A 26,155-nucleotide genomic window follows, 5' to 3' on the forward strand; every position below is an offset into this window, starting at 1 on the left:
TCGACCCGGAGGCTCCTTAATAAACAGCGTTTGAGTGTCAGAGAGAGAGTTAACCACACAAAAGAACATGTTACATGTCAACACAAACGCAGGTGTTTCAGGCAGTTTTATAAATATTGTTCGTGCCTTATATGTTGCATGCTGTAGCGGGGGTCATGATGGAGATATGTCATGAAAAAACACATGCAGTCGCTAAAAATGTGCTCAGAAATGAATCGATTAAAAGGGTTAAAGGTGGAGGAAGTATTGAGATCTTTACTTCTCACATAACAAAAGCAAAAGTCCTGCATACATTTCACTTAAGTGTTACCAGCTAAATGTACTCATGAGGCGGTGAAATGCCCCCTGTGTGTGTTATTATATATCTTAGTATTGTATTATAATTACTAATGCATTCATGTGGAGCTAGTTTTAAGTAGTTTATAAACTCCATTTCACCTTAAGGTCTATTAGTAGCTGTTCTGGAGCTTTCCATCGTATCACATGATCATCCTCAGCAGATGGAGTCGCCCAGAAAGGATGAACTAAAAACATTTCTGTGCCTTTTTAAAGGGATCTGGAGTGAAATAAAACAACCCAGTCAGCTTTCTGCGAGCTGCAACATTTAGAAAACATGGGATTTAACAAACCATTCAGATTTTGCTCCTCCTTCCTTTATCACATGCATTCATTAGAATATAAGACAGAGGATGAATACAGCACGTAAACATGTCTTTCATACATTTATACCCACTTTAAAAATGTATTAGACCAAAGGCCGCTTCAGCTTCAGGGCCCGTCGCTGTGGTATTTGATGAAGCATTAAATAAAAGTTATCACGGCTTCTCTCCATAAACTCAATTTGATTATAATGAGCCAGATGTGAATGTTATGAGGTGATAACAAAGCAAGACTAAATGAATATTTTAAACAATGTACTGCTGTAATAAAGCGACTGCGTCAGTGACAGGAGGCTTTACTTTGTCTCTCTGAAATATTCATTGTAAAAGAAGATTAAGAATACAAATAACCGCAGGCGTATAGAAAGTATTAAGCTTATACTGTCCTGCTGAATGAAGTGAAATTGAATCCGTACTTTAATAAAGAAAACATGATCTCGATGTGCCTCAGAGGCAGAAAGCCCAATTAGCAGCCTGTTTGGAGGGTAGGTATTACACATGGTTCACTTGACACTATTAATCCCGGTGTTCAAGTCTCCAATCAAATCTCATTGTGACAGGCATTAGGGGGATTATCCCTGGGTGCTGTGGGCCCTTACAGCCGGCCCGGTGGCCCCGGCAAACAGCACTATCCGGTAACAGTGGCCCTGCTTCTCCTCCCAGCCTGCCTCAGCCTGGCCGGGCTGGAGAGAGCCGCTGAGGCTCATGGGCCTTCGCTCAGCTGGCCGGCTCACTGTCAGGGCTCGGCCTTCAGAGGGATGTATGGACAGGATGGGACGCTGCACTTCACCGACCCAGGTAAAGGTAACGGAAACAGAGAGAGCCGAGAGAACCGGGAATCAGTTTGTAGATTGAGGGGCGAACAACCAGCTGCTGTTTGTTGCGTTAAAGCCGTGGAGCTGCGGGAAGTAAAGCTGCTGGAAGCTGACGCACCGAGCATGAACACAATAGCGCTGTGTGTTTCTAGTTTCATAAAGAAATGTGTTGTAGAAGTGGAGAGCTTTAAATGACTGTTGACAAGAGCTGCTTCGTTAAAGGGGAAACATTGAATTATTGTGTTACAATATCCTGACAACTCCAATTATTGGATTCTATGTGACAAATATGTTTTGTTTAGTGATTCAACAGTGTGTGGAAACATGAGTGAGACGGACTGCGTGTGCTTCGTGTCCACTTGATGGCAGTATAAGTAGGGAGTTCATATCCACTGGCGGTGATAGGAGGTAACTAAGTACACTCAAGTACCAGACTCAAGTTTAATTTTGAGGTTCTTTACTTAGTGGTGGAAAGCAACAAAGAACATTAACTAATGTACTGAACTTAATTATAATTATGTCACTTGAGTATTTCCATGTCATGCTACTTGATACTTGTACTGCAGTACTGTACATTTCAGAGGGAAATATTGTTTTTACTGCAGGACATGTTGTGACCGCTGCAGTTCTGACTTCACGGGCACATTTTATAAAATATGATGTTAGAAGATGTTTTAGATTACTGTTTATAGTGTAGATAAACTGAGCATTAAAATGCTCCTCACATGTTGTTAGGATAACAGTAATCAATCATTACATATTTTAATATCATAAAACTGTCTTGTTAGTATTTTTACTTTTGAATTTGACTATTTTGTTGTTATTTTTGGGGGATTTTAGTGATTCTTTAACTTTATATTAATATTTTAATGTAAAATTCAAGTTTCATTACATTATGTTTCTTGTACTTTTGTTCTTTTTTTTACTTTTGTTAGTTTAAGTATATTTTATCAACAATACTTTTACTGAAGTGACACTTTAAAAGCAGGATTTATATTTGAAATACAGTATATTAAAATCGCTGTTTTGTACTTTTACTCAAGAAAAGGTTTGGATCATTCTGGAGGACGTTTTGCTTGTTTTACTTAAGAAAAAAGGATTTGAATTCTCCCTCCAGCACTGTTGACAGGCCTGTGACATTGATTTAAAAATTGAGATCAGACGCCAGAGTTTGTTTGTCCAAACAGAACGAGGCCAGAACAGCGCAGCACGTGACCTCGGCAGGTAGCACGACAGCAGCGAATGAACAGTGAGGAAAAACACGCGGATGACGTGTCCAACCAAAATTCTGGGTTACTGATACAAACAGGATGTTCGTCAGAAAAATACGTGTGTTAAATGAACCCAAAGAAATGTAAAGAATCACAAATATTTGGATTTATTTTCGGCAGTATTAAATAGAATGCATTTGTATTTGATAGGGACGATGCACATAGTCCCAATACAGAGCATGAATGAGAGTCTATAGCTCATTTTAAAACTCTCGTCCCTAGTTTCACACGTGCAGTGCAGTCAGGATTAATCAGATTTCAATGTTGGAGGAAGTTCTCTTTGATTTAGGGCGTGCAACGTTGAATCCCCAAATATTTAGTGCCTTGTTATTGAAGCTGTGGAGGTTAAATGTCTATCGATCGGCTGCTGACTGAAGGACCTTATAGAGAATCAGAGAGATAAAAGTGCTCAGAGCGGAGCTGCTGACGGAGGGGATTGGTTCCAGCAGTCAAAATGAATTCTCAGCAAAACAGAGTTAATGATTACAGAGGCTTATCACTCGCTGTGATTGATTTACGTCTTGCATGGCTTTTTGTGTTTATTGATGCAATTGTTTACTTATTTGGTGGAACAGAGGCTACTCGAGTCTTTCAGTCTGACTGGACGTGGAACGAGAGGAAGCATGTTGTTGTAGATTATAGATTTGTTTTCCTGCAAAAATACTTGAGAAGAATCGTCTTCAGCTTGAAACTATTACAAAGCTGTGAGGAAATATGTGACATGAAGAAATATAGATGTTTGTGCATCAAAACTACAAAGTTGTGGTTCTCATGCACAGGTTTGTAATTTGTTACCATAAAGACATTTTAGAATGAAAGAGCCAGTTATCCTTCGACAACTGCATACCTCCCTATTATATTTACCTAGATGCTTAACACCCCGTATTATTGTAAGATACTGAACAACTACATAGGCACTAGCGGTTTATCATTACCCTGAGACGTGACAGTCATCATGGGTGAGGACGACACAACAACTCTTCTGCTCTTTCAGAGAAAAGATCATGATTTCAACCTCTTTCCAGGTTGAAATAATCTTTATGAAACAAAGTTAAACACCCTCAAAGAAGTCAGGTTGAAGAAGAACCAAAAAGAAAACAGTTTACAGTACAATTGTATGTTTGTAATTAACATGGAAAGGCCTCTGATTTGCAAACTGATTAATAAATCCGCATCACATTTGTCATTTTATGACAAAACCCTAAAAGCTGTGAACCCAACACCACTCTGAGGTTCAGGCCTCTGAGGACAGATTAACTTCACTGCAGGGTTATAGTGACAGGAAAAAATGAAAAGTTAGATATGTAGCTTTGCTGTACACAAGAAGTTTGCACTATAAAAGCCGGAGAAAGATTGTCAGACTAAACACACAAACCACTATTTCTTTTTTTTTTTTTTAATGGTAATATGATCTTCACAAAAAATCATTCTGTTTCATTAGAGGTAATGGAAGGATTGATATTCCAGTAGCATAGAAAATATGATATCCCCGGGGTCAGCCGCAGGGGCTTGCATAAGCTGTGTTATTTGCAGATAGTTATCTGTTGACAAGGTCTTTGCCATGACACTCTACTCACCTATCTCCTCCATCTCCTGCAGGAGAGCAGAGCAGCAGCCTCAAATGTGCTGCAGCCAGCACATTGTCTCCTTCTGTTTTACTCTTATCAACATCAACACGCTCCGTGATGCTGCTTTACAAACGCTCACATTTCCCCTGTGGTGCAGCTCTCTTAGAAAGAAACAAAATAAGTCCCCAGACAGAGTGTATATTCCACATCTTATTAACTCTTCCAGGCCACCATGATCGTCTTTTACTCCCAGCTGCTAGTTCCTGTATTTTGATTTTTACTATGTTGCTTCCCTGCCGCCTGCCTTTCAGATCGGGCTTGGGGGAAATGAAATGTAGTCATTGAGGAGAAGGTACAAATAGGCAGTGTTTGGAGTTTGGTCTGTGGTCGGAGATTCCTATTCAAAAGATAGACAGGACTTTGTTCACAAACTGGAGTTTGAAGTTTCAAAGGGGAGAATCACACAAGTGTTACATCAGGTCTCAGCGATCCTTTGACTTTTAGCCCCGGGGCAGGAGTTTGGGTGACTGATTATAAGACAGCACTCTCTGGTCCATCACATTTCAACATGGCAGCCTCCCACTGCATTTAGCAGGTATTTAACATCCACATGTCAGACAGCTGTTGTCAGCTGCAGCCATTATCACCGTGCTGAATCACCTCTTTATTTTGAGCCCACAAACGTGACAATAAGACAAATATATTGAGAATATAAGCTGATTTTATTGCGCCATAAACAAAATACACACTCGTCCCAAATATTCACCAAAACACACACACACACACACACACACACAAAGAAAAGCAAAATTAAAGACAGATTGAATCCAAGATGACCCAGACAAAATAATAACTGTCTAAAAGTTATTATAACTCATTTCTATCTTGACCACTCCCGACACAGAACAGATTACTGCCTCTACAGACTTACATGCAGATTTAATTATTATCGTTATTACACATTCATTACATTTAAATTAAATACCAAGTGCATCCACACATCTCTCCTATTTCATTTCCCTTTGAATGTTTACATGTTGAGTCTCGTGTCATTTTGTAAACTGCCCCTTTAAGTATTTAAATCCCAAAGATCTTGTTGTTAAATACGTAACTTACTAGCAATGTTGAACCATTTTTAATGTAATAGATTTGATTTAGATTGTAAACGTCCAACACATAAAGTCATCTCATATTGTACGGGCCTGTTGTTGCAGATCGAACAAGGTAATCATTTAAATTACTAAATGATGCGTCGGCACAGCGTTAGCATGCCGTGCTAAGATGCTGATGTTTAGCATGTTCACCATCTTAGTTTAGCGTGTTAGCATGCTAACATTAGCTAATTAGCATCAAAGAAAGTACAGCTGAGGCTGATGGGAATGTCACAATTGCGTCACAACCGTGCAAGATGCAGTCACGACACTTTACAGATGCGTAGGTGAGATAAAAATAAAGGCTGAGCTCGAAGATGGGTGTGGTCCGAGTAAGGGTGGCGGAAGTATGGGGGGGGGGCAGGAAGTGGGGAAGGGGCACATACCCGATTTGGCGGTGCGGCTGGTGTGATCCCGTCGCAAGATGGTCTCCAGTTAGGTTTGCAGGTGTTTGGTCATAAACCAAAGTAGTGGCAAAGTGACAGATTGATGATGGCGCTAGAAGAAACTTTAAGATCACCACAGTTGGTGGAGATCATCCTGAGAGTTCATCCTTAGGGCAGCATGAACGTCTGCATGACACGTGACAGTAATCAATAAACCGAGACACCGATGGGAAGATTGAAAGCACTACGGTAAATATAGAGCCGTATCAATTTTCTCATCCGTCTCTCGGGAAGAAAAAGGAAATAAAAGAATTCCTCAAAGCTTTCCCTAATAAGAATATAAATTATTTAGACCGGCGTTAAGACTTATGAACCAGTTCAGCAGAACTTCTTCTTCTACAGTCTGAGGTTCTGCGTTACGGACACGGTGACGACATTAGAATTAGTCGCCAGAATAAAACCTGCTAGAAGTTTATTCTGTTCATAGGTCTTAGTGTTTTATAGCCTCATGCACGTGTCAATCCAGCCTGTGAGCTGTGGCAGAGTAGATACAGTATGTTAAGACACCCCCCCCCCCCCATCTCAGAACGCTGATAAGTCATGGGAGAATTCTGAGCTAACTTGTCTTCTATCTAAAACATCAGAACAGTTTGCCAGTTCGTGATTAACAAAGCTATAACCGTGCAGATTATACTTTACAGTCCTGTATATACGACTGTTCCTTGAGGAGTTGACAGAAACTTAAGATGGGAGCAGCGATAAAAGCGCTTTAATGACGGGGGAGATAAGATTTGCTCTGAGTGACTCATTCATAGCTCCACACTGATTCTCCCATCCTCCCCCCCCCCCCTCTCCCTCTGCTTACTGCTTTGAAATAATCAGTACACTTCTTGAGCAAATATGGCCATTGCAGAAGAGCAGCAGGGATCGAACGTGAAGAAATGTTGTAATGGACGACCTCTGTACACACAAGTGCAACAACACGCCGAGCCGCAGCGCTTGATGCAGAATGATCATCAAAAGAAGATTTTCTGATCCTCATTGAGTCTGATTGAGTTAATCAGGAGGTGGAAGATCAATGAATCTGACAATGTGAAGAGAGTAGTGTGTGTGGGTTAATCACAGGTTGATCACTTCCATGTTCATCTCTGATTGGATTACTCTAAGAGGGGTCAATCAGTAATCATTGAACAGATCATCTCTAAATGCACGCACAGGAGCCGCCGGGACTCTTATGGTGTTTGCCTGCAGGAAGAACAATAATTTTATGAGCTCCCAGTATAATTTGAGTACATGGTTAACAAGTTCACCTACACGGGGTTTACTGCTTTTGAGGTTCGGCGTGAACTCGGGATTGTTGACCTACTGCTATGTACTGGCACTTTCTCTTCAAATACACAACTACTGTTTGCTGTGGGACATGTAGGAGGCGGACACTTTGCGCAAAGCAGATCATTTATTTCTTTGGAAAACTATCAGATTCAGGATTCAGTGAAAAGTAAAGTTTATTCATTTATTTGTCGAAAGTTCTAACTCCTCCTGTAAAACATCCATAACTGGCATATACATGTTAGTTATGGATGACGTCATTATGATGTCTCATTTAAAGTACTAGATTTATCCACATCTCTTTTTATAAATATTGAAACATATTTATGAATAAATTGTCAAAGCTTTGACTGAACATCTTGTATTAAACCTGGACCAGTTCTCGAGTGCGCTCAAACACCTGTACATAGTCTGATGATATTTATTCATGCTAACAAATAACTTTATTAGCAATATTTAACCATTTTAATTATTTAAAATGTCCTATAATAGCCTTTACAAGCAATTTACAAATATGTAATTTACAACAATGTAGTTATAAGCAGATAATTAAGTTTAATTAAATTAAATTTGTTTACTGATGGATTAAATACTTCATTGTACGTACTCATAGCAAATATTAATTATTATTATTACAACTTATAGTGCCAATCATTTAATTAACTGCTTACAAACCAGTAATGCTTAATGTTATAATAGTTAACAAATATATTATTCCAACACTTATATATCTGTTTAAACAATATTATAATAATTAGTCATTAATAAACCATGTATTAAGTATTTATATACACTGCGTATAAACACTAAGGACTAAGTCATCACATTATTATACGAAAGATAAGCGTCACACTACATTATTATTATTATTTAAATGATTTCTAAGTGATAAGTCTACAGAAGAAGGGCTTGTTGTGCTCATTGCAGAGGTGTTAATGATAAATAACTTCTATAACTCATAACTCGTATCCTTCATCGTCTCTCTGACGAGCAGCTGTTCCCACAGCTCGTGTGGAGCTTTCTGATCAGCCCTTATTGCACTTTCACAAACAATGAAGTCTTTTACATGAAGGCATCACTTTGCTTCAGCAGGAGTTATTTCCTCTGTTAATTATGCAGGAATTAACTCAGAATTACCAGCGACGTATTACACATGGAAGTAGGTCTGAACATGACTTAAATGATCTGACTCGCAGGTTTCTGGAGTTTACCGCAGTGTAAAAACACTTACAAGTAAAAGTCCTGCAATGAAAATGTACTTAAGTAAAAGTACAAACGATTCAACAACAAAACGTGCTTTAAGAAAAGTAAAATAACGGAATGGACCCTTTTACAAAGTAACTACTGAATAAAAGCTGTCAGCATTGTGATTGTTAAACGTGGGGCCGTCTGGTGTTTTCTGTCTCTTCTACAGGTACAGTAACTTCAGTAGCAACTTAAAGCAGCTGGACAACATTGCAGCTCTGTTTTATGAAAGCAGAACGTGTGTCTCAGGCTTTCTTTGATGGTTTCCTGTAATGTTCTGCAGCGCTTTGTGATATATCTGTGCAGAGGAGCATCAGTGTGGCTCTGCAGTGGCTGCCAGGAAGCTTTATGACAGACTCTTTATTATCAGTGTGAATTAATCACTGAATAGTAACTCAACTAAATAGGCACTAGCGGTTTATCATTACCCTGAGACGTGACAGTCATCATGGGTGAGGACGACACAACAGCTCTTCTGCTCTTTCAGAGAAAAGATCATGATTTCAACCTCTTTCCATGTTGAAATAATCTTTATGAAACAAAGTTAAACACCCTCAAACAAGTCAGCTTGCATGGCTGAAGAAGAACCACAAAGAAAACAGCTTACAGTACAGTATGTATGCTTTGAATTAACATGGAAAGGCCTCTGAATGGCAAACACAAACGACTCATCTTCACAAAAAATCATTCTGTTTCATTCGAGGTAATGAAAGTATTGACGATATTCCAGTAGCATAGAAAATATGATATCCGCAGGGGCTTGCATAAACTGTGTTATTTGCAGATAGTTATCTGTTGACAAGGCCATGACACTCACCTCTCCTCCATCTCCTGCAGGAGAGCAGAGCAGCAGCCTCAAATTACATTAGATTAGCAGATGCTCTTATCCAGAGCGACTTACATTGAACTAAGTACAGGGACAGTCTCCCTGGAGCAGCTCAGGGTTGAGTACCTTGCTCAGGGGTACAGGGGGCAGCCTGGTCTTGAACTCCCGGCCTTCTAGTGTTTTGTTTGGAAGGCGTACCACTAGACCACTAGGCCTTCCCCACCCTTATGTGGTTAATTACTGAATTTCAGGTGCAGTTTAGAACTCTGCTTCACAAGACTTCAACAAATGTTCTGTGTCTCTTTCAGTCTTGGTGAAATTGGGGCGCAGCGTCTCATAATCTGCCCGTGGCTGTCAGGTACATGTAATGGAGTAAAAAGTACAATGTTTCCCTCTGAAAGGAAGTGGAGTGGAAGTATTGTAGGCTTTGCATGAAATGGAAATACTCAAGTAAGATTATAACTACCTTAAAAATGGCACTACAGTACTTCAGTCTGTCACTTTGAGACACTCGAAGCTAAGCTGCACCTTCATTTGGTCACGGCTGTTTATAACGTAATTGTGGCCGCTGTAAATTTGTGTGCATGTGATAACAGCATGCGACAGAAAGAGCTGGCTGTAATAAAAGAAAAGAGCTGGTTTAAAGTGGTGTGAGTGATTTGGCAAAGGTCTGAACTGATGTAGCGCTCACGGAGGAATTCTTTATCCGTTACTGACAAGGAAGCCCAGAAGATATGTCAGATATCAAAGTTGTACTATCTCTTCCAAAAAAACAAAAAAACACCACCCTGTGAATCACCATTGAAGGGGCTAGTTAACCATCAACCAGAGAGACTCTCCACCTCTCTGGTTAGCGGCACGAGGGAGGCGAGCTCTGCTGTCAGTCACTGGTCTCCTCTCTGACACCAGTAGATCCCCATCACACCCAACTGGGCCAGGTAACCCTGTTACTGGGCGGAGCTAGGCTGAGGGGGGGTTAGTGGAGGTGTGTGGGGGTGTGAGAAGAGAAGGAGGAGGAGGAGGAGGGGGGCACATTAGCTTCTTGGACAAGTCTTTCTGCCCCACTGTCAGGTAGTTGAGAATTTGTTTGTCCAAAGCACTGGCAGACATGGACATGGCAGACTACAGCGAGGCTCTGGACCCAGCCTATACCACGCTGGAGTTCGAAAACATGCAAGTGCTCCCCTTGGGCGCAGGTGAGTCACATATATGCAACTCTGGCGTTGAACTTTGAAACTTTTACTGATTTAAAACTTTGGCCGGGAGAGGACAGAGGGAGTTCTGGCGTGAAGTGATAAAAAGGGGTCATCTGTCCATCTGCTCGCAGGGGGATGAACCCGTGCAGTGGTCTTCTTTTATCACCTCTGGGCGCGGTAGTAAAACATTACGAGACTCCGCTTTATTCTCAATGCACCCTGGTCATTTGGTTCGAAGCTATTTTAACATGTTTGAGCTTGTGGAGCGACTCGGTGTCAGATTGGTTACACCGGACTGACATTCATCCTCTTATGAAACAGTAGTTGGAGTGTAATGATCATGCATCTCCTGTTACAAACGGTCCGTTCCCACAGAGTCCAAAGTGAAGAAAAAGGGGTTCACAGTGACACAAACTTATTTATGTATGCAGTCTCCCATGACGTCTGGCTGTGGAAGAACATTACTTACCACTGAACCTTCTCATCACTTACATGTTTCTAACGTATAACAATGTCCCGTGAGTCAGCCTGACTTCTACAGCATGACATGCTCTATGATTGATTGACCCAGTGTGGGGACTGTGAGGCTACGACAAAAAAAAAAAAGTGATTGCATTGAGAGGCAATCAAGTCGACATCAGTTACGCTCTGTTAACTCTGACTGAGCTACTTAGGCAGGTAACAGATCCTCGCAGGTTCTCAGAAAGTCTGCTTTTGATCAGCCGTCAATGGGGCTCATCAATGTATCTGAGCCGTTCACACCTTCTCAAGTCAAACCGGCTTCTGTCAAGTAGAAACTTGTGCTCAAACGTGTGTTTTGATGCCATAATTACGTTTTTCTCTTCCTGTAACTTCGTGTCTGGACTAAAAGCTGAGCGGACCCAATGAGACATTTATTTTCTCTTTCTCTCGCTCTCTCTGTGTCAGACTCCTCGCCAGCTGAGAGCGCCAACATGAACGCTACCGGCCACCTGGGGGTGGGCAGCCTGTGTGCCATATGTGGAGACAGAGCCACTGGCAAACACTACGGGGCCTCCAGCTGTGACGGCTGCAAGGGCTTCTTCAGACGCAGCGTCCGCAAAAACCACATGTACTCGTGCAGGTGAGGACAGATTTCTATTCCTGCAGTGGAGCCGGTTCTGAAGTCTGTGTGTTTGTCAGAGTGAAAGAGAGTCTGAGTGAACTGGCTATAAATACTGCAAACAAAAGAGTCCAGTGGCTTCTTGGGCTGCAGTTGATGAGTAGATTATTCCACAAGTCAAGTCTAAAATCCCAAGAGAATAAGTTGAAAATCCTCACAATGGAGAGAATGGAAACGGCAATAAATTGACAAATTGTTGCCGCTCTTATTGCCTCAGTCATCCACAAACCAACACTTACTTTCCAGGTTCAACAGACAATGCATTGTGGACAAAGACAAGCGAAATCAATGCAGATACTGCAGACTGAAGAAATGCTTCAGAGCCGGCATGAAGAAAGAAGGTAGGAGCCTTGTTTTTGCATGTTTTCAAAGCACACTGACTGAATCTATAAACTCAATCTATATGTTTTTGTGAAAACAGAAAAAGGAGCATTTCCCATTTGCTCAGCAAATCACTGCTGATTGTGAGCCGTCCCCTCTGAATTGACGTGACTCGTCTGAGTGTGTTGCAATACCCACGAGAGTAGTACTTTGTTAATGTTCACTCAGTGGAGCGCCGAGGTCTCTAACCAGCTTATGCTGAGCAAACATTTCCGGGCAATAATAGCCATATACTGATAAAGATGACAACCTCGGAAGACTCATTATTCTCTTAAATGACTCTGTGTTCTTACAAAGAAATGCAGAAAATGAACCATTTTTCATGCTTTCGATTTATCGAGCTGCGTAAAAGTCACGTTTGTTCTCTGAATAAAGCTGCAGCAATGATGTGATTATAGATCTGTGTGTGATTTCAGCTGTGCAGAATGAAAGAGACAGAATCAGCACCAGGAGATCCAGCTACGAAGACAGCAGTTTACCATCCATCAATGCACTCATCCAGGCAGACGTACTGTCAAGACAGGTAAGACTGAATCATGCTCGGGAACCACATCTAACTGTGATGAATCGCCTGCAACATGACAGGAAATGACTCCTGCATCACTTCATCTAGATCACCTCCCCGGCTCCGATACTGAACGGCGACATAAGAACCAAGAAGATCGCCGCCATCACAGACGTGTGTGAGTCGATGAAACAGCAGCTGTTGGTCTTGGTGGAGTGGGCCAAGTACATCCCAGCCTTCTGTGACCTGCCCCTGGATGACCAGGTAAGACTCATACACAGACACAGTGTACATAGTTGTATAGACACTCTGGTCACTCATCAACTAGTCTGCTCAGAACCACAGTGTGGGCTGCAGGAGCACGCGGCTACAGACTCAGAGAGTATGCACTTCCTAAATAAATAGAAATGGAAGTGATTTTGGTGTCTTTTTGAGGGTTATACCTAATACTCTTCAACCAGAGTGGTTCATGTATTTAATCCTGAGTTAGAATATGATGAGCTGGTTTGAAATATATATCCCTCCATGGAAAAAAGAGCTGAATCATTAACAGTGTGATCACTCGGCCTTGGTAACTGATTTGCTGATGTTATATCAGTGAGGGAGCTAGTGTCTTCTGCCGGGGTTTGTCTCTCTTCATGTTACACAGTGAGCTTCAAAAGAGACTTCTTTTAAGAAGGGTATAAAACCAGGGTTGCAACTAACGATTACTTTCAATCTTGATTAATATTAATTAACTCATCCATTAGTCGTTTTGTCTAAAACAAAACAGCAGAACATAGTGAAGAATGTCCATCCTCGTTTCTAAAAGTCCAAGGTCATGTCTTGTTGTTTCAGTCCAAAGCCAAAGATATCCAGTTTAAATATATATATAACAGAGAAAATCAGGAAATCTCCACATTTGACAGGTTAAAACAACATTTTCCGCCATTTTTGCATGAAATATTACTTTGACTGTTAATTATTACCAAAATAGTTGACGATTATTTAGTAGTCGACTAATCGTTGCACCTCTAGAAACAAATATACAATAGTATTCCAAACATATAGAGGATTGCATATTTATTACGGCACTAATAAGTCAACTGTATTTCAGGTGGCGTTGCTGAGAGCTCACGCTGGGGAACACCTCTTGCTCGGCGCTGCAAAGAGGTCCATGCTTTACAAAGACATCCTCCTGTTAGGTAAAACTGACGCATGAAGGAGTATTTGTTTTTACCACAATCATATTGTCCCAATTCTGTGACAAAAAGCTAACAACTAAGTTGTGACGCTCCTGCAGGAAATGACCACATCATTCCCAGAAACTGCCCGGAGCTGGAGGTGGGCAGGGTGGCATTGAGAATCCTGGATGAGCTGGTGCTTCCCTTCCAGGAGCTTCAGATAGACGACAATGAATACGCCTGCTTGAAAGCCATAGTTTTCTTTGACCCAGGTACTGCTACTGACTAATCTTTCGGATTGTTTTAGCTACTTTTCCCACAATAATATCAGAGAAAAAGACACTTCTCTTTGTAAACACCCCTGCTTTTATTTGCCCACAGATGCCAAAGGTTTGAGTGACCCTGGAAAGATCAAGAGGATGCGATACCAAGTCCAGGTCAGCCTGGAAGACTACATCAACGATAGGCAGTACGACTCCCGGGGTCGCTTCGGAGAGCTGCTCCTGCTGCTGCCCACGCTACAGAGCATCACATGGCAAATGATCGAACAGATCCAGTTTGTCAAACTCTTTGGCATGGCCAAGATCGACAATCTGCTGCAAGAAATGCTTCTTGGAGGTGAGCTCTTTCAGATCATTTGTAAACGCCCTCTGAACTTCAAGACCAGGGTCAATATAGAGGATTATAGATCACATAGAGGATGGTGGTATCCTTTGTGCAGTGAATTAAGACTGACTGTATTTGTGTGTGTTTTATTGCTCAGGTTCTGCAAACGAGGCTCCACACGCACCTCACTCTCTGCACCCTCACCTGGTTCAGGAGCATCTCAGCAGCAATGTTATAGTGACCAGCAACATCCCAACGGCGATACATAACGGTCAAATCTGTAAGCACAAAAAGAAAAAAGTGAATAATTCTCTGTCTTCAGTTGTTTTCATTGTCAGATACCGCAGGAAAACTGCAACGTTTTGATCTAAGTGAAGTGAAATCGATCATATTTTTGAATGAACAGAGACGGTCAACCCTCCCTCACACAGCTCCATGTGCAGCCTGGTCAGGTAGCTGGAAGGACAAATAAGCTTGGCAGAATAATCCTCTAAATTCTTTATGGAAACTAATCTGGCTTATTTTGTCAAAGAGAACTTCTGTTATTCTTTCTTAACATGTTTAATGCTCTGAGAAATTTCGCAAAAGTGCTTATTCCTTATCTGAAAATTGTGTTGCCCCAATACATGTTATACCACAGAATGGTAAATATACACCTGCTTATGCTGCAGTTTCTCCCTCTAACTTGCTCCTGTTTCTTTGTGTTCTACATTTCAGCCACTCCTGAAACCCCAATCCCCTCTCCACCTACTGCCTCCAGCTCAGAACATTATAAACTGCCTCAGGGGGTCATAGCCACCGTGCCCAAGCAGCCCACATCCATCCCTCAGCCTACTATTACAAAGCAAGAGGCCATCTAACAATCCTCTGAACCCTTAGTCCTTCAGTTTTTATATTGTGTTAAACCAGGGTCTTTATATGTACGTTTATACATAATCAGCATTGAAGCTGTTAACTTGACTGAAACAATAAAGTTGCTAAATGTGTAGAATATAATTGCAATAAGGTCCCTTGCAGATTGCTGTTTTTTTTTCAGGGATCTATTTGTTCACACACGCAGCTGCAGTTGAGCTCCACAGCTCAGCGAAAGCCAGACAAAACTATAAGCATCAAAACTATCCAGTCACACTGTTGTTCTGTAAGGTCGACACATAGAAAGACGTACATTGTTGTGTATATATATGTAGTTTATTATTAGGTAACATCACTTCCTTTAGCATGGCCTCAGTGTGTGCAGTAAGGCTCATGTTAGACAGACGTGATGTCAGTATTTTATGAATGTTACAACAGGCCTTACATTGTTGTGTATTTAGTGTTGCACAGTATTTTATTTTATGCTCATTAGTGATAGAATTGTGTCAACTTTCAGTCAGGAACTCAGAAATCTTTCATTTTATCAAAGCTAAAGGAAATCACTTGAATGAGTTCAGCTTTTAAACATTCTGTGACAGGACTTAAATATATGTGGTTTGTTTTATGTGCTGGAAAATACATATATAGAGTAGTAAAATTGAACATGTTAGAATTTACACCAAGGAATGTTGGTACAAATAGTGAACTCTGTGGTGCCACTTTGTAAAAGTCACAGGCGGACACACTGAGGAAGTTTCCCAATAACATGTTGTATTGGTTTTAAAAAATATATATTATATTTTTTGTGTAGTTTTGGTTAAACTGATGGAATAAATTGTGCCTCATAACCTGTACTGCCTTACAAAAAACAGGCAATGTTTCGCCTTACAATGTGAAGATGAATTAATAAATCTCAAGGTCTATTTTTACATTGCATTTTCTGCAGACCATATTTTATATTATCTATGATTTTCTGAGGAATTAATGAGTTTACGTATTCTATGACCAATTAATAAAGAAATCAGCCATGTTAGAAAGGCTGTGGAGGAAAGAATGGGTCCAACGTGGCAGTGGTGCTTGTTCACTGATAGCATAAGGCAACAAGTTGCTTCAGACTGATAAAATGCCATAAAATCATTATAGATAGAGAGGTGGACACTTCAAATATTTATTTCTACATTCCAGATGAATACATTTATAGCTAATATCAACATGCTGCATTTAGCACCGACTACAGATTGACGTGACATGCCAAAAAAGTGGAAGCCTCAGAAGTGAAAGTCATCATTACAAGATATCCGAGTAAAGTACTTTTTTCTTACAAAAACGCAAATTAATACATTAGTTAGATGTATTATTTTTAAGAAATAATTTTGAAATTTGAAGTATAAAACATACCTGACAGAACTTGAGACCTGACAGGGCTGCAGGCTGAGCAATGTGAAGGCAAACTCTGCCATCTACCGTATTTAAATGTTATTGATACATGCCATCTGACCACACAAAAAAAGAAAGAAAGAAAGAAATTAAAATCACATCAACCCCCTGGTAGGCCTGCATTGAGTTAATATAAGCAATAACTAACTAGATTTTGTTTTATAAAGATATATGAAAATCTGCAGTTGCAATTCCATGCATTATGCACGAATTAGCCTTCTGTCGCCTACTATAAAAATATACTGACTCTATTTTATTTGTAACGCCATCATGCGCCGTCATAAATACAGGCCTAATATTATAGACAAATATAACTACTTAATAATGTGTAAATAAGTATAGCTCATTTCTATAGATGTAAGTTTGCGACATGTTAGGTTCAGGCACTGAAGACTTGCGAAAAGCTTCTTCACCTAAGAGTCGTTCAATGTAAGGTATGTTTTAGCAGGTGAAATCTTGCCAAGTCAGTTAGCCATTTATGAAAATTACATTTTTGAAGAAAACGTTTTTAAAATAAAATAAACCGATAGGCTCACGAAACCCACGAAAAATATTTTTTCCCCCACGTTTAAGTGGCTAGTTTCCGAAGGGCATTTGAATGCAGCATAATCTTCATAACAACAGACGTAAAACCATGCGTAACACTCAACCGCTCTGCGTCAACAGCAAGTCACGAGCTTGCATGTGGACCAATGAGAGAGCGCCATCTCTCTACCCGGAAAAGGACTTTTCCTGACAGGTCCGTTGTGATTTTTGACTTTTTCTGTTCGTCGCGGCTTTTTGATGACATTTTTTCTTGCCAATGGATGTTGATATAAAGCGTTGATGTGTGTCCTAGTCGGTTAATGTTTCAAGCATCTCCGGGTTGGTATTCAGTCATTAATCTGACTTTAGTTGTGTCGCATCGGTTCTGCTCAGGATCCGGTTATATTAGCTAGTCCGTGTCGGCTGAGTCTCAATGCTAAACTAATACATGTAGAGATGGCATGCTTTTCCTACCTTTCTCAGGTATCAGGTTATATATCCAATGTATCTTGTGCAGTTCAGGTAAAGAGGTATTTATGGATGCAAACGGTGTGTGCAGGGGGTGGAGAACGTATTCAGACCCTTTACTGAAGTAAAAAGTATTAATACCACACAGTGAAAATACTCCACTACAAGTAAAAGCCCTACATTCAAAACCCATTTCATTGCTTACCCATTTATGCCAATTGCTGGCCAAAGACTACATTTGGTATGATAAGGAAAAATGCCACAACATTTGTTCTGATTGGTCTAAAGACAGACATACTGTGGGCAAGTATCAAACAGGAAATAAATCATTTGTGGGCACAAAGTTAACATTGTTAATTTCTTTGCAGTACAAGTTTCCCCGTCAGTGTTTTACTATTATATCTGATGTTTTTGGATTAATATTACTGTTGCATGTTATTGCTGTAGATGTTTAAGGTCGTGCTTATTTTGTCTCTAAGCTTTTGGGTAGTTTAATCTACAGCAATGCATCATATTCTATAAAATCATCTTATGTTTGTGCAGCTGCTGTCCTGTGAGAACTATATATCTCAAAAGGTCATTATTTCATGAGTTCAGAAAACACATTTCATCCTTCTGTTTACTGTAATCTGCAAAGTAACAAAAGCTGTCAGACAAATGTAGTAAAGTAAAAATGTTGTTTTCAGAGATGTTGTTGTAGTAGACTTATAACTTTGCATTAAATGGAAATACTCAAGTAAAGTAAATGTACATTGAACAATCAGATTCTTGAGTAAATGTGCTGAGTTACCACCACTGTGTGTGTGAAACCTGCAAGAAGCTAACAACAGCCCAGTCTTTCTTTTAGTTTTTTAATACCCTTTTGTGTGTTTCTGTCCAAACAGCTTCACCCAGTCAGTCCATGGCTGATCAGCATGAGTCCATCGATCTCATGTCTCCTCCTGTGGACCCATCAGCAGCTGCAGGACACAGCTGGTTCCCTGCACCCCCTCCACCCATGTACTCCTGCACCCTGACCCCTGAGCTGGTGCACAAGGCACGGGAGGAGCTCCAGGAGAAGCCAGAGTGGCGTCTGCGGGATGTCCAAGCACTGAGAGACATGATACTGAAGGTATTCCTTTAAATCAGAGGTCTTCAACAGGAGGTCCGCGGAGGTACTGTAGGGGGGGGGGGGGTCGCAAAATGTTTGGTTGATTAGACAATTTGTTATAAAAAAAAATTCAACCAATTTTTTTCCCACAAACGTAAATGTCTTTAAATACACATTAACATGAATCCAACATATTGTAGCGAACAAATAAATGGAGTCAGAAGACGTTACCTTTCAGTCACAATCACACATTCAGTATTCATTTAATAGCTTAGTATTGAATGCACAATAACAGGGTAGCTATCATTATGCACGGCACTAGGCCCAGTTTGATATAAAACACAATTTTATACATATATACACTTAGGTCCATAAATATTTGGACATTGACACAATCTTCATCATTGTGGCTCTGTACACCACAATGGACTTGAAATTACACAATCAATATGTGCTTTAAGACTTTAATTTGAGGGTATTTGCATCCAAATCGGATGAATGGTGGAGGAATTACAACACATTTTATACGTGGTATCACCTTATGGACCAAAAGTAATTGGACAATTGACTGTTCCAGTTGTTGATGATCCTAAAGCACACCACCTCATCAGTGAAGCATGGTGGTGGTCGTGTTATGGCGTGGGCATGTATGGCTGCCAATGGAACTGGTTCTTGTATTTATTGATGATGTGACTGCTGACAAAAGCAGCAGGATGAACTCTGAAGTGTTTCGGGCGATATTATCTGCTCATATTCAGCCAAATTCTTCAGAACTCATTGGACGGCGCTTCACAGTGCAGATGGACAATGACCCAAAGCGTACTGCGAAAGCAAACAAAGAGTTCTTTAAGGCAAAGAAGTGGAATGTTCTGCAATGGCCAAGTCAGTCACCTGACCTGAATCCAAGTGAGCATTTCACTTGCTGAAGACAAAACTGCCCAAAGAACAAGCAGGAAGTGAAGACAGCTGCAGTGGAGGCCCGGCAGAGCATCACCAGGGACCGAACCCAGCGTCTGCTGATGTCTATGGGTTCCAGACTTCAGGCTGTCGTTGACTGCAAAGGATTTGCAACCAAATATTAAAAGTGACAATTTGATTTATGATTATGTTACTTTGTCCAATTACTTTTGGTCCCTTAAGAAGGGAACACCACGTATACTATGTGTGTGTAGTTCCTCCATCGTTCATCTGATCTGGATGTAAATACCCTCAAATTAAAGCTGAAAGTCTGCACTTCTTCTCTTTAGTTTCCATTAGGGCTGCACCGTTACAGCCAAAATGGTAATCACGATTATTCTGGTCAACATTGACGTCACGATTATGAATTAAAGTTCATGAACACACACCAAAGTCGGAAGAGCGGCTACCCAACTCTGGGGAAATGGGAAGATATGAGGAGCATGTGAACGCACCATTGACCTTACAGGAGGTCGGCGCTCTCCGAGTGCCATTCTAGTTGTGTAGTGTTTTATTTCCGCTGAGTTCATATTCTTTCTGCAGGAACAGCCCAATCTCAGGACCCGGCTGGACGACGCCTTTCTCCTGCGCTTCCTGCGGGCAAGGAAGTTTGACTATGACCGTGCCCTGCAGCTGCTGCTCAACTACCACGCAGGCCGTAAGGCTTGGCCAGAGGTGTTCCAGGACCTGAAGCCATCCACAGTGAAACACGTCCTGGACCTGGGCTTCCTCACAGTCTTGCCACAGCCCGACCCCAGCGGGAGATACATCCTCTGTCTCCGGCCGGGTTGGTGTTACTGTTTTTTCCATTTAGCGGTCACATTATTCAGTGTTTTGTTTTCAAATCTGCAAGTACATGCTCTCTGCCTTATTCTTCCGGGATGGGCTTTGTTCCACTCGCATCTTCTTTTACAGGAAAATGGAAACCAAATGATTATCCGTTTGTTGACAATGTAAGGGCCATCTATCTGACTCTGGAGAAGCTGATCCAGCCGGAGGAGACGCAGGTGAACGGTATTGTCATCTTGGCCGACTACACCGGAGTGGGCATGTCGCAAGCATCCAACCCAGGCCCGTTCCTCGCCAAAAAGGTTGTAAGCATCCTCCAGGTGAGAAATCTCTTTTTGAACTCTTAACAGTCTGATCTGATGAAACTTTTATGTTAAAATAACAAAATACATAGATGTATTTACTGAAGATGTTCTTTTGCGACGACACAGCAGTAAATATGAGTAACTGCGTTCACACACACACACACACACACACGTGGAAAACAAACCTTGTCATTTACAACAGTGGCTCTTCAGCACTGGCTGTTGAGTTTTTGTCGTGACCTGTGGAGTGTGTAATATTTACATAAGCGCACAAATCACGTCTGAAATGTTTGTCAGCTGTGCGTGTACTGAAAGCCGTTTCTCTTTTTAATTCACAGGATGGGTTCCCAATCAGAATCAAGGCCGTCAACATAATAAACGAGCCCAGGATTTTCAAAGGCATCTTTGCTATAATTAAGCCTTTTCTGAAGGAAAAGATGGCAGAGAGGGTAACTATTGTCCTTGAATCGTCTCTGACTCTTTTGTTTTAAACAAAGGACTGTTTTGAATTGTGTGCGTCCCTTTAATCCGCAGCCTGTGCTCCAAAATAATGAGAAAATGGAGGGCCAAGCATTTGCTTTTCAGGGGAATGAACTCAAACTACCAGCTCCACTCCCCTGGGTTCTCCTTAATCTCCTGAGAGGGGTTCCTTTTGTGTTCCGTCAAACCTGTGCGGGAAACGCAAACCAGTTGTTAGCACAACACTGACACGTTGTCACCTGCGTAAGTTAATATAGCAAACATGTCAGCAGTTGTTTATTTACATAATTAGTAGCTACAGAGCAACATTAACATTTCAAATCTACAGGATACTCTCCAACAAGTGTCCAGGGGGCTTTCCCTTTCCTGGAACATGCATATTGTTATCTCCTCCCACATCCTTTAGATGAGACTGTGAGGAGGTCTAAGTGGTTTTATGCAACCTGGATGCTAAATGCTCCACTATGTTCACCAGCTAGCCGCTAACTGTGTCTGCTGCAGCCGATATCTCTGCAAAGAGAGTGAACCAAAACAATGAGAAGATGTAAATCCCCAGCAGGGTTGAGAGGAGCTGGATGGTAATTCATTGCGTGTTCATTACTGTGAGTGACACCTTTCACTTGAAACATTGATCATCCGCACTTTAAATAATGAAGCTGACGTTGAGGCGGATGACGTCACTGATCTCCTCTGCACTGTCTCCTCAGTACCTCCTCCACGGCTCGGACCTGCGCTCTCTGCACCGGAACATCCCTCGCTCGGTTCTGCCGGAGGAGTACGGAGGCACCTCGGGCCAGCTGGACTTGTGTGCGTGGTCGAGAGTGCTCCTGGACTGCGAGGAGGAATTTATAGTGGAGTTCTGCCAGCCCGGATCCACTAGAGGGCGTGGTGCTCCCAGACTCCATGCTGCTTGAAGGAGAGCAGGCCAGCGGGCAGGACGACGACTCCTTCAGGGGGCTGCGCTCTCAACTGTACTACTGTTACTGACTCCACTCAGAGGACATGTTCTGTTTCATCTGAAACATGTGTGTAGACTCCTACAGGGCACGTTGCCAATATTATACATGATTTATTTTACTAACTAACTAAGCAGCACTTGCTTTATGTGGATAGTCTTCTGTAGTTTACACGTAGCCCAGCATTCAGTCATGGCTCCAAGGCAGCTGCGGGTTGAGGCAAAGAGGCTTTCGACGTGAGCCGATGCATGTTCGGCTGGTATTGGCTCCTCTGTGAAGTTATTTCTGGTACTGAAAGGACACTCGTGTATATATATATATATATATATATATATATACATATACATATACATATACATTGAAGCAGGTTTTGCCTGATGTAATAGTTCATACTGGCCATTAGGAGATCCATTCCTAATGTGCTTCCAATATAAGAGATGGAGGACACCATGTAGCCGCGCACGGCAACTGGGTTCTCGTGATATCACAAGATCTCACAGAAATCCACCTGGTCAGGCGTCCAATAATGCGTTTGTGTCTAAACCACAGTTGTAGACCTGTGAGAGCTTCTGGCAGCTATGGGCGTTGTTAGGTGTGTGTGTGTGTGTGTGTGACGACACAGAGCGGTACAACAATGGCGGCTCCTAAAGAGGTTCGCACAGATGCTGCATTAGCGTCAGTTGTATCAGAAAGGGAGAGCAGAGAGCGGCTCTGGATGTTTCCTCTCTTCTCCCGACTGATGGTGATGTAGACGCGTGTTTCATCCAAGCCAAGTATTTTGTTTAAAGGTTCCTGCCCTATTGCAAACAGGTTCCTTATAAACAAACCATCTGGCACGTCAGATTACACAAAACCCGCTGTCCTTGTCTGGCTTTTAGCCCAGCTGAACTGAGGCGTCGACTGCATCAGTAACACTGTACAGAGTTTCACACTAAAAACACTAAAGGTTTCGAACCCACTTGATTTGGCTTCGCTGAGGCTGCTAAGTCCTCACATTAGCTTCAGCTGAACATTGACTCAGAAGCAGGACTATGGATTTGTCCCCCAGCACATCAGGAAGGGATCTCCTAACAGCCGGTACGAACAGGAGGAATGATTACAGCACATGTAGACGTGTCTGTCTCGTCTAATGGCAGATGTGGAAAAGTGTGAACCTAAACTCGCACGTACATTTCTTCAGTTCAGTCATGTGCTGGCCTTAAGTGCTCTGTCTGCATGGTCGCATCGCCCCACAACTCAACATGTTTTTGTGTATGTAACCGTCTAATACATCGCCTTAAACTGTTTATGTAACTTAAGTCATGTTGGATGTGTGTGTAACCAAAGCAATAGTCATGTGTGTCCCATCAGGTCTTACAGAAGAGTGGATATACTACGAATGGCTGCTGAGAAAGAACAAGACGATAGATTTACCCGTGAATGTTTGTTTTTTCCCAAGGCCTTTGTGTCGTCGATGCTTTACGTTCTGTACCTTGGATCTTCTGAGCTGAATATCTTTTCAGTTCAGATAATCTGCCTTATGTTGTTTTGTCCTTTAATCCTTTTGTGACCTGTTTGCTTCCATCACGCAGTCTTAAAACGGGGCCACCACTGATCACATGAGGAACGAAACATTGCGTCCTGACTTTATAGACTTCTGGTTTGCCAAATTTCCCACCAGGCCAATGTGCAGAAATGTGCAATAATGTCAGATCTGTTTTCTTGCGGTCGCCCGAAGCTAACTTTAATAGTTTGTTGTCTTTTTTTTATATTTATTGTTTTAAGCATGTCTGTGACTATAAGCTTTATTGTGTTGCAGGATATTGTTGTCAGTAAAGACTCAAACAGAGAAAGTGTTATTTGTGTCTTGTTTGTGCGGCGCATGCTGTTGTTGGCACAGAGTGGTGGCATGAAGCCCTCTCTGGGGACGTTCGGGGTATTTTCACAACATAATTGCAACTGAGTTGAGCAGCGTTGGTAAGTTCATGTGTCCCAGGAGATCTCAGAAATACAGTAGTGTTGGAAGTCTTCAGATCTTTTACTTGTGCAGAAGTAGTAAGTATGCTGCATGCAGAACATTACTTTAGAAGTGCAGAAGTCTTAAAACATGTGCATCAAAAGTCAAATAATGCAGAATTGGCCTTTTCATATTGCATTATTATTCAAATATATACACTTAGCTAAAACTAGACTTTTCAACCTAATGAAATGGCAACTGAGTGTAAATTATATGGGATTATTATGCAATAACATGTGTACATGTACTCTGTTCCCTTCCACCACTGCAGACATTATGTTTTCTTTTATTTATCAAGTCTGTTAACTTACACCACAGACGCACAAACAATATTCTTAAGCTCGAAGGCTCGCTCTACATTCCCATGGGGTCAGCAGTGCTTACAGTAACATGGTTCAGGCATTAGATGACTCTAGCGGTGGTTTGAATATTGCAAAGGCTACAGAATAGAAAAGAAAATATGGAAATATACCGTTTGTATTATAAACAATGAAGAGCTGCGAGTTGCTTCGATCATTTCCATCTGGAACATTAACACAGAACTCATTATTTCTGTCTCTTTCATGAGATTTTGACTTTATTTTAGCTCCACACAGCCTACACTGTGGATATTGTTAGTCTGCTGTTTCCATGACACTGATTTAGTGAACAAGACTTGTATCATGTAATATGAGTTCCTAACAACACAAAAAGAACAAAGGCAGATCAATTAAAGGGGCACTCCACTGATTTGACGCAGTTTACTCGAGTACTCTTGCGCCTCTGAAAGCAGCTTTCTACTATCAGAAAAGATAACCCTGATGATGTGGCGCCAGCAGGGTTATCTTGACTTGTACTTGGAGGGTTTTAGAAACGCTGCATTGCACGTGGAGGAGAAGTTGGAGACAAGGACAGTCTTAGCTCATATATCAAAAAACATCTGAACATCTGTTTCTCTGCTAAATATATTATACTGGTGATCTTTGAGAAACCCAGAAGGTCGTTTAACACGCAATAAAAATGAGTTACGACTCAAATCTACATAAAGATCGCTGGACTACATGTGTGTTTGCTTAAATGTATACAACCTGAACCTAAATGTAAACATTTCACTGTTGATCAGATGACCTGGTATTTCATTTTTCAGATAAACTAATGCTGTCACTCAAACGTAATCATCAGGCCCACACAAGAGACACAAACTGGGTCTAAAGAAAAGGAATGAAGAGCGTTGCATTGTGGGACATGTAGTATCTAAAACAATTAAAACATAGAGGTGAAATGTAAATGGGCTTAAGTAGGCTCCATACTTGAGGTACACATTTGTACTTAACTTTCTACTCCACTACATTTCAGAAGGAAATGACAGTTTACTTCACTACATTTATCTGATAGCTTTAGTTACTTTACTGATTAAGCGCTTATAAAATATTATTTTTTGTTATGAATTAAACTGTACCCAACAGGAAATACAAATAGAGCTGAAAAGATTTATTAATCAATTAGCTGATTGACAGGAAATTAATTGCCAACTACTTTAACGGTCATCCAGCTTCAAAAAACATTTTAAGCTTTTAAAAAATAATAATAATAATGTTGAGGTTTGACTGCTGGTTGGACAAAACAAACATTGTGAAGTTGTCTCTTTGGGCTTTTAATTATGGAGACAATTCTCACTATTTTCTGATTTTTACAATCAATCAGCAGAAGAATACAAATACAAACAGCATGCAAACAACAGTAAGATCCTGCTTTTATATTAATGCTTGAGTTCTAATAATATAATGATAGAATAAATAATGCTATAACAGTCAAAGGAGACATTTTGAGTACAACTTCCTGATTATACTGACACACTTTTACTTAATGCAGCAAATTATGTAACAGATAATTTTTACAGTGTGGCATTAGCACTTAAATTAAGGATCGGAATCCTTACTACTAAACACCACCATAAGAAACATCTGGGAGTTTCCAGCCAGGACATCTCTTCACTTGAGGTGTCTGAGGTTTTGATGTGCGTCTAAATAAAGCTGCAGTGACATGAAAGCTACAAAAAGAAAGAAGAAAGAAGAAAGA

General features: G+C 41.1%; 2 protein-coding genes across 7 annotated transcripts; both read left to right on the plus strand.

Moving 5' to 3' along the window:
* The first annotated feature begins 1,417 nt into the window (after positions 1 to 1,417).
* Positions 1,418 to 15,102, plus strand: hnf4a (hepatocyte nuclear factor 4, alpha). 3 transcript variants are annotated; one of them, XM_029436092.1, is made up of 10 exons: positions 1,418 to 1,463; positions 11,374 to 11,548; positions 11,834 to 11,928; positions 12,385 to 12,491; positions 12,582 to 12,737; positions 13,570 to 13,657; positions 13,756 to 13,908; positions 14,018 to 14,254; positions 14,400 to 14,522; positions 14,960 to 15,102. In XM_029436092.1, the coding sequence occupies exons 1-10, from the start codon at positions 1,418 to 1,420 to the stop codon at positions 15,100 to 15,102; spliced, it is 1,323 nt and encodes a 440-aa protein (XP_029291952.1). The 3 variants fall into 3 exon arrangements, with proteins under 3 accessions (XP_029291952.1, XP_029291953.1, XP_029291954.1); XM_029436093.1 differs by lacking the exon at positions 1,418 to 1,463 and adding an exon at positions 10,338 to 10,446 and having other exon boundaries at positions 14,400 to 14,547; positions 14,955 to 15,102; XM_029436094.1 differs by lacking the exon at positions 1,418 to 1,463 and adding an exon at positions 10,338 to 10,446.
* Positions 15,103 to 17,257: 2,155 nt separating this feature from the next.
* Positions 17,258 to 22,714, plus strand: ttpal (tocopherol (alpha) transfer protein-like). Of its 4 annotated transcripts, none has more exons than XM_029436481.1 (8): positions 17,258 to 17,395; positions 18,409 to 18,635; positions 20,115 to 20,358; positions 20,487 to 20,680; positions 21,004 to 21,114; positions 21,200 to 21,388; positions 21,621 to 21,747; positions 21,853 to 21,992. In XM_029436481.1, the coding sequence occupies exons 1-6, from the start codon at positions 17,377 to 17,379 to the stop codon at positions 21,371 to 21,373; spliced, it is 969 nt and encodes a 322-aa protein (XP_029292341.1). In that variant the 5' UTR covers positions 17,258 to 17,376; the 3' UTR covers positions 21,374 to 21,388; positions 21,621 to 21,747; positions 21,853 to 21,992. The 4 variants fall into 4 exon arrangements, with proteins under 4 accessions (XP_029292341.1, XP_029292342.1, XP_029292338.1 ...); XM_029436482.1 differs by having other exon boundaries at positions 21,625 to 21,747; XM_029436478.1 differs by lacking the exons at positions 21,200 to 21,388; positions 21,621 to 21,747 and adding an exon at positions 22,694 to 22,714 and having other exon boundaries at positions 21,853 to 22,408.
* The last annotated feature ends 3,441 nt before the right edge of the window (positions 22,715 to 26,155 follow it).

The sequence above is a fragment of the Cottoperca gobio genome, chromosome 7 (assembly GCF_900634415.1).
Source record: "Cottoperca gobio chromosome 7, fCotGob3.1, whole genome shotgun sequence".
Classification (NCBI taxonomy): Eukaryota; Metazoa; Chordata; class Actinopteri; order Perciformes; family Bovichtidae; genus Cottoperca; species Cottoperca gobio.